Source organism: Rhinopithecus roxellana, chromosome 21 (genome assembly GCF_007565055.1).
Source record: "Rhinopithecus roxellana isolate Shanxi Qingling chromosome 21, ASM756505v1, whole genome shotgun sequence".
In the NCBI taxonomy this organism is placed as follows: domain Eukaryota; kingdom Metazoa; phylum Chordata; class Mammalia; order Primates; family Cercopithecidae; genus Rhinopithecus; species Rhinopithecus roxellana.
The window spans coordinates 34,070,685-34,079,795 of NC_044569.1; the positions used below are offsets into that span (position 1 = coordinate 34,070,685).

The 9,111-nt window shown below is 47.3% G+C and overlaps 1 protein-coding gene across 1 annotated transcript in view; it reads right to left on the bottom strand.

Moving 5' to 3' along the window:
* LOC104656984 (cytochrome b5) overlaps positions 1 to 7,609 on the bottom strand; it is a 38,959-nt gene extending 31,350 nt beyond the window's left edge. Inside the window, exon 1 of the mRNA XM_010356703.2 lies at positions 7,372 to 7,609. Within this exon, the coding sequence (XP_010355005.1) occupies positions 7,372 to 7,500 (129 nt within the window). The 5' untranslated portion in view covers positions 7,501 to 7,609. The remainder of the gene's footprint in view (positions 1 to 7,371) is intronic.
* Between the last annotated feature and the right edge of the window lie 1,502 nt (positions 7,610 to 9,111).

Genomic DNA, 9,111 nt, shown 5'->3' on the forward strand with positions numbered 1-9,111 from the left:
TCTGAGGAAGATGAGGGAAAGAAGGCTGGATATATTCTGTGGCCTGGCTAATTCTGGACATAGCTGCACAAAGCTTGAGGACTAGGTCTGCCAAGAACAAACAATAGCAGGCAGTGAAAGAAACAAGCTAGAAACTGACACTCCCGAGGCCCTCCACTACAGAAGAGTTCAAGTGATTCCATTTCAAACAGGCTCCTGTGCCCACCAGCCAGGCAGAGGGGGCCCTTAACTGAGCCTAGAGGTTAGGAATCACTCCACCCCTTCCCCTAAGTCCACATCCCTTATCCCTCGACCCCTCCAGAACCTCCCCAGCATCAGTGCTGACTCAGAGGCCATCATTTTGGCATGGGCCTGCTAGAGAGAATTCTATGGATGTAAGAAAGTAACTTCTTGCCATTATCCACAGAGATGTCAGCTCTAAGCTAACAGGCAGCACAGGCCAGATTCTATCAACAGCAAGAACTGAGTTGTCCGTACCCTATCTTCAGCTCACCCTCCCGGTCCCCATGTTGGAATTCAGTAAAAGGCGCAGATACCCAGTTACCATATACACTCAAGACCATGTTCCCAAGAAAACTAGGTCCAAGGGTAATAGGGAAGAAAGCACACTTGATTAAAATATTCTGTTTTTCAGAATTAAGCGCAATGAATTTCAACACCCATACTCTCTTCCCCGATCCCCAAGCCTTGGAAGCGCTGGTCTATGCAATGTAGGCAGCCGTGTTCAATGGAAAATAACAAAGAGCAAGTCCCTACAACAAAACCTGCTAGAAAGGACTCTCTTGAGACTCCAAAAATGGCTCTGAGCCCGCTACTCAGCTTCCCATGTAGGCAGCTGCTGCCTCCGGTCACTTTTCTGATGTTTTGAGCCTTCAAACAATGAAATGCTTTCATAGAATAGACAAGGTATTACTTGCCACAGCTGCACTTTTAAGAGAATTTATAAGCTAAAGGGGCTAAAAAAGTATTCCATACATTTCCCTTTTCAACAGAAGTACACAGCCAAATAATTCAGGAAGGGAGCTGAATGAGGTGCAACCAAGTTTCTCCACTCCTAAGAACCGAGAAGCGCACACACTGGCGTGCCACCCCAGGGCACTCTGGTAACATCCATCCAAATTTAGAGTGGCTCATGCCTGTAATCCCAGCACTTTGGGAGGCCAAAGCGGGCAGAGTACTTGAGCCCAGGAGTTCGAGACCAGCCTGAGCAACAACAGACTCCATTTCTACAAAAAATATAAAAATTAGCTGGGCATGGTGGCTCATGCCTGTGGTCTCAGCTACTCCAGAGGGAGGATCACTTGAGCCCAGGAGGTCGAGGCTACAGTGAGCTGAGATTGCACCACTGCCCTCCAGCCTGAGCAACAGAGCAAGACTCCATCTCAAAAAAAAAAAAAAAAAAAAAAGTAGAAGTGTACATCCTTTCACCCAAGAATCCCACTTACAAAGATCTACCATAAGGAGGTAATTGCAAGTGGGAAACTAAAAACATGGAAGGAGAGAGGATTCCGTACATTAGGATCCCTCTATACAGTAAGGAGGCAGCCTGGGAATAGGAGTTACTTAAATTCAGGACTGGTCCCTCAACACCTAGTCCAGTAGAGAAAAAGGGAGATTACAGAGCATGCAGAGCATATTTCCATGGACGCAAAGCACATCCACGAGCAGGACATTGTAGTAGTGAGTGTGCAACTGCTCATGTTGGCCACCTTCGGAGAGCAGAGCTCCAGGCAGCTTTGTTTTTCTGCTTTGCAGTTTTCCACACTGTCCACTTCCTTAACATGATCATGTATTATTTTGCCTTACACAATAAAGTCGTATGTTTAAAAGCTCCCGAAATGGGATGATTTCCAATCGTGCAAAGCACACATTCCTGAAAATTGTTTCAAGTGAATTATTTGTATTTTGAGTCATTTTGTTTACTAGTAAACACTGTAATTTCTGAGATATGTTCCTACTAAATAATGGACCTTTCACATAAAAACAATTTATTTTAAAATTTTTATTCAATCAAAATATAGTCACTTAAATGCCTTCTCTTTACATACTTTTTCCAGTGTTTTCACACATATCATTTCTCCCAATGCAGACGCCAGTGACACAAGAGTCCCCACTTCAGAACAAGGAAAGTGACTGAAAGAACTACCTGACCTGCCCAAGGTCACCTCCATGATAGGTCTAAGACCAGGTCCAGTTTTCCTAACCCCAGCCCAATGCTTTCCCGTGAATGCCCAGCGGGACAGGGTTGTTCAGACTCCACTCAACTACAAAGGCACTTATCAGCCATCTTCACCGGGAGGACTTGTCAGAATACCAGAGATTCACATTCAGTAGAATTGTGCGTATTATTTATTCCTTGATTTACCAAAGCTGGCTTGCATGTGTTTTCCCTTCCTTATTTACAATTTTCAACTACCTTTAAGATCATCAAAAAGCAAAAGTTAATTCGGTGTTTCTTTAGTTTTTTTTTTTTACTGTTTCAAAACAAAGTTGCCTCTTGGAATCTCTTTTCAAAAGTAGCAACAGGTTACCAAAAAATACAGAGATATACGTAGAAATATATAAAAGACTTACGGGTTCACGTTCCCCAGGTGGCCTTCTAAGATGTGGTTTTGCTATCACTTTACCCAAGATGCCTAAGCCACCAACACTACCAACAATACCTTTATGTTTCCCTCCTATGGACTCCATAATTTCTAAGTTTTATTTACCTAACGGTATATATTAAATAATAACAATGTTCCCATTTTACAAGCATCAAAGGCATATTTGCCAACTGCAGCCATTTAGTAACATAAGATTCAGAATACTATCAAATTTTCTTGCAAAAAGCAAAAGCCTTTAGCATTTTAGCCCTAAATATGGTAGCTTTAACAAGGGTAAAGATACATGTTCTATGTTTTTCAGAATTAAGGGCAATGAATTTCAACACCCACACTCTCTTCCTCAATCCCCAAGCTTTGGAAGCACCGGTCTACGCAACGTAGGCAGCCATGTTCAACGGAAAATATCAAACAGCAAGTCCCTACAACAAAACTTGCTAGAAAGAACACTCTTAAGACTCCAAAAATCAAAGTGAGTCAGGAGCCAATAGCTTCTATGAGGCAGAATGCTGTAAAGAACATTTAAGCCTCAGGTCCAAGACTATCAGAATTCCAGGATCACTAGAAAATGTTCTACAGAAACAAGTTTCCATTTTTATGATGTAAAGGGAGAGGAGACAACTTGACAAAAAGACATTACATTCTGCTTTATAAAGTTTTCCAGGACAACATCTATGTCACAAATCAAACACCCACTGACTTGAACCAAAAGCAACATCTAAGGCAACTGTTGTTAATTACAGGATACTGTTCTCTCTCCCTTCCATGTAACTGTTGTTAGTTACAGGATACCTTTCTCTCTCCCTTCCACAGCTCTTTTAAAACCTGAATAGATGCTGCTGCCCAAATCACAGAAAGGGAAACGCAAACATTTCTCCCCCAGCCCTAAATGCCTAAGTTTTCATTTCAAAGAACTGTCCCTTGAAGTTCTATGATCCAGCAGACTCAGTTTCACTAATATAAACTCAAAAACTATAACTCAGGATTGAAAAAAAATCTAGTTCAAAATATGTAGGCAATAAAGCTCAAAATCTTTTAAGTATCAGACAGTAACTAAGCACCTGCTGCTATGTAGACTGCCATTAGTAATAAACCAGTCTTCCCTCTTAGGTTTCTACCCCTCTTCCTGAACAGCAAAAACAGCTTTAGAGGCCATTATTTCAGGAGGTCGGAGCGCACACTACACAGCTGAGCTTCAACCTGTGTTCTTGGCTTGTACCTGCCAGCAGAGCAGGATCCCTCCACCATCTCACCACACACCTTCTCAACATGAACGCAGACATGCACATAAATCTAGGACATTCTGAACGAAGGGGAAATAGTCATGAGAAATCTTGTCCATACGGATGGGGGATCTCACAGTAGACAAAGGTCTAGCCCATAATGACTGAAAGCTCATTTGAGAGTTAGGAGGGGAAGAAAAATCTTTCATATTTAGGTAAATTAGGTGAGATAAAATATTTTTTAGTTAACACACAAAGGCTGCATGAAATTCTGGAGCCTTTCAACAACAGAAGACAGGAAGGAGGACCGGGCAAGCAGGGAAGAAAGAGACATTCTGCACTCATTTCTGTTTTAAAAGTAGGTTTGAGATGTTTAAACAGACTGGCCTCATAAAAGAACTACCTGGCAGGGCAGTGTGCTGAAGAGCTCTGAGCGAGAAGATGCATGCTTGAGATGTAATCCCAGGAGCACAGGAAGTCACCTGCAAGGAATCCTGGTTAGAATCTCAGGTAGAACCTGAGGCCTTGCCGGAGGCTGGGAAGCCAATGACCAGGATATGCAATAAGCAAGAGATGGTCATAGAAAGTCAAAGCAAATAATATAAAGACAGCAAATGGAAAAATACGTCCATAAAAGGTCGAATCGGGACGAGCCGACAGGGCAGGCATAATCCAGGGAAAGGCTAAGTGGCCTTGCTTTTTCCCAGAACCACATGCTGGCAGACAGCGGAGGCAGAAGCGCATGCAGTTCTCCCGACGCCTGAAGATCTCTCCAACCCCTTCAAGTCCACAGGACGAAACCAAACTCCTTGTGTTTCTCCCACACCCCAGCCTCCTCACTCACGCCATCCTCCTAGCCGTTCCTGGGGTCAGCCACCCTCCTGTTCATTTTATTTGAGATGCATTCTCCACAAAAACTTTGAGTAAGAAAAAATAAAGGAATTTGTTTTCAGCTAATTTACGCACTCAAGAGCTTGTTCTCATCTCTGTTTTTCTCTGAAAATTTTTGCACAATCCCTCCTTTCCTGACTCACAGGAATGAAATGTGAAAGTAAATGGTTTTGAGGACATTTTAACAATAATCTTCACTTCCTTGTTATCTTCTCTGAAAATCAACCCCTAAAGTCAAGCACAGTAACCTTAGTAATTTTTAAATTGGAGAGATTATGTCCCCTAGGGGACCTCTGGCAATATCTGGAGACATTTTTCATTGCTATAAATAGGGGAGGTAGGGCCAGGAGCGGTGGCTCACGCCTGTAATCCCCAGCACTTTGGGAAGCCAAGGTGGGTGGATCACCTGAGGTCAGGAGTTCGAGACCAGCTTGGCCAACATGGTGAAACCCTGTCTCTACTAAAAATACAAAAAATAGCTGGGCATGGTGGTGCACGCCTGTAATCCCAGCTACTTGGGAGGCTGAGGCAGAAGAATTGGTTGAACCCAGGAAGCAGAGGTTGCAGTGAGTCGAGATCAAGCCATTGCACTCCAGCCTGGGCCACAAGAGCAAAACTCCGTCTCAAAAACAAAAAAAATAGGGGAGGTGGTGGTACCGGTCATCTAGTGGGTAGAACTCAGGGAGGTGGCTCAACATCCTACAATGCCCAGGACAGACGCCACAACAAAGATCAGCTGGCCCAAAATGTCAACAGTGCCAGGGTTGAAAAAACTCGTTTTAGGAAAAAAGAAAACAAAAGAAAGAAAATGCTTCATAATATAAAATATCCTAATATTCTCTTATGCTACTTTTTTTATAAACACAAACAGACAAAGCACACACTGTGTCTTAAAATTCCACATTTAGAGTTAATGAGAACTGATGTTTGTTATATGCCAGGATCTGCAGCTGGGCAGGAGGGAGAGGGCAGGTCAGCTCTGATTCCCTAATATAAACCCCTCCTTACTAAATGGTAACACGACTTTATCTTTGGGTACTGCTCCAGAGTGAAACACCTTACCAATAAACATCAACTCCAGCCTTATTTTTTATTTAATTCTATTTATTTATTTAGAGATAGGGTCTCACTCCGTCCTCTAGGCTGGAGTAAAGTTGTGCGATTTCTGCTAACTGCAACCTCTCCCAGGTTCAAGGGATTCTCCTGTCTCAGTCTCCCAAGTAGCTGGGACTACAGGCGTGCGCCGCCAGGTCTGGCTAATTTTGGTATTTTGGGGGTTAGAGATGGGGTTTCGCCATGTTGGTTCAGCTGGTCTCGAACTCCTAAATTCAAGTGATCCACCCGCCTCAGCCTCCCAAAGTGCTGGGATTACAGATGTGAGCCACCGTGCTTGGCCCAGCCTCGTTTTTTAAAACAGGCCTTTTGATTTTAACATTTTCTGCAAAACCAAAGTCCTCTGATGTAAACTGTGATCCAGCTCAGACCAGGCATCTCTCTTTGTCTCCCTGCTCCTGGACTATATAAAAAATTCCCATCACTAAACCTTCTCATTATTTATTGGTAGAGGGGCGTGAGCATGCGTTAAGATTCATGATTCAGACTCCCCAAAAGTGGTAAAACACTTCCAGAGGATCTAAGACAACCACCAAAAACGCCCCTTAGCGTGTGTGGCAAAAATTATATTCGAATGCAAATAATCTTATCAAAGGAATGTCTTCCTTTAAGTTAACGAACGTTCCCTATTACACCTTCCAAAGCTGTTAGGGGCGAGTCCGACAGCAGAACGTACGCTGCTCTGCCTGGCCTCTTGCTGTGTTCTTGCTCGAGCCACACACCGCGGTCTCAGGACTCAAGCAGGGCACCTGGCTGCCAAAGCCAGGAAAAGGTTAATTAACACCGGGCCTCTTCCAGGTGAACGCGAGTGGATGTGGGCCCCAAGGTCGGCCAGTAGCTGCCAAGGGAAGGGCGGGCCCGGACCACACCCGACCTCCGCACTCGGGGTCCCCTTCGGCGGGATCCGCAGCTCTCGGGGTGGGTGGTCTCCAGCCGGCCACTCCGGGTATGCCGCCGGTCGTGGAAGGACACCCTTCTATTCAAACTCAAGGGAGAAAGGGATCATTTAAATCCCCCGCATAGCTGCGCGCTCTCCCCGGAAGGCTGCTCCAGCACCGCCACAGGGCCCGAGCGCCAGCTCCTGCCTAGTGCGCCCCCCCGGACCACGTAGCGATGATGCCACCGTGCCCGGGCGCTCCCAGGTGTGCACGCGCAGGTGTGCGGATTCGGGGAGCGCTCCCAGGTGTGCACGCGCAGGTGTGCGGATTCGGGGAGCGCTCCCAGGTGTGCACGCGCAGGTGTATGGACTCGAGGAGACCTCGCAGGTGTACACGAGCACATGTGCGGACTCGGGGAGGGCTCCCAAGTGTGCGCGCGCAGGTGTGCGGAATGGGGGTGGTGGGGGGCACCCAAGTGTGCACGTGCAGGTGTGCGGACTCGGAAGCGCGCCCAGGCGTACACGCGCAGGTGAGCGAACTCGGGGAAGGGGCGCGCCCAGGCGTACGTATGCGGACTCGGGGCCGCGAAAGACAGGTCATGCCAGTGAACCCCCAAACCCGGCCCACGCTCCCTGCGCCCCAAACCGCTCATCCCCAACTCACCTCTTCCAGAAATTTGGTCACATCGTACACCTTGTGGTGCAGGATCAGCCAGGTGCTCTTGCTGTTGTTGTGCTTCTGAATCTCCTCTAGGGTGTAGTACTTCACGGCCTCGTCCGACTGCTCTGCCATCTCGGTTCGCCGCGAGCCAGGCCTAGAACACACAGCCGCGTCGGGTGGAGCAGAGCGCGCGACTCCGCCAGCTCCACCCGGGACATTCCCCGAGCCGGGCACAGCTCCGGGGGCTGGGCGGCCGGCTCAGGGGCGGGGCGCAGTAAAAGAACCCCCGACGGTTGGCCGTCATCCTTGTCATTCAAAAGTCCCCGCCTTTGGTCGACCCCCTCCGCCTGCCCAAGCGTGGTCCCGCCCAGTGTGCGGGTGTTAATTGGCTGCCGGAGGTGCCCTTCACAATCTCCCGACCGCCGCAGCGCGCAGACTCCACGGAGTCTGCACGGAAGGGCGGGACGAACTGTGGCTAGGGAGGAGGTGGGAGGTCGGGGGCGTCCCGGCGGGTTAAGCGTGCGAGTGAGCGAGGTGTACCAGCGGGCATGGATGGCAGGTGCAGAGTCCATTCTTGGGAGGGCGGCGACCTGGGCAGCGAATCGCGGGAGTTTCCTATTCGCAGCAGCCCGAGTCCCAGACGTTAATTTGTAACAAAAGTAGCCATGGCCAAGTCCATAAAGGGGGCGTCTCGGGTAGCCCTTCGCATGCACGGAAGAGTTGAAAGCCCCGTGCGCGCTAGAAAACGGTTTCGCAACTGACTTCGGGAAGCAAATGCCCTGGGCCCCAAAAAATAAAGTTGGCGAACTGTGCTTGACCTCGCTGGGTTTTGGAATCCCTCGTCCTCACAGGAAAAAAATCCAGGGAAATCATCTTTTCCTTAAAAAGCAGAAGTGTCCTAATTATTTCTGTGACTGAAGTAGTTTGGCTGCGGTTGGCCAGTGACGTGGCAAGGCCTTGGTTGTGCATTTAAGCTAAATCAGATTCTCTTCTAGGAGTCTGGAAGAGAACCTCCCCAAAAGGCACCCTCTTTCCCTTCTGAGGCAGGGAAAATACCACATATAAAGAGCTACAAATGTTTGAAGGAGGAAAAAAAGAGAAAAATTCCAGCATGTTAAAATTTAGTATTTTATTTAGGCCCTTTTGAGCATAGTAGTTAATTCCAAAAAGAACCACACTAGAGGTTTCACATGTGGGGTTGTCCACCCTTCCAGGGACACATAAGGTTTCCTATACATAGTAGGTGTCTGATGAATGTGAGCTCCCTTCCCCCTGCTTACCCCTTCCATAGGAAAGAATGCCTATCCAGAAAAACACAAAACACACACGTCAGGCCTCTGAGCCCAAGCCTGCACATATACATCCAGATGGCCTGAAGCACCTGAAGAATCACAAAAGAAGTGAAAATGACCGGTTCCTGCCTTAACTGATAAGACAATCCCCTGTCCTCCTGCTCATTGCTCCGTGAAAAAGATCCGCCTACGACCTGGGTCCTCAGACCAACCAGCCCAAGGAACATCTCACCGATTTTAAATTGGGTAAGCAGCTTCTTTTTACTCTCTTCTCCAACCTCTCTCACTGTCCTTCAACCTCTTTCCCCTTTCAATTTTGGCACCACCCTTCAATCTATCCCTTCCCTTAATTTCAGTTCCTTTCCTTTTCTGGTAGAGACAGAGGAGATGCGTTTTATCCATGAACCCAAAACTCCAGCACTGGTCACAGACTGGAGAAGACAGTGTTCCC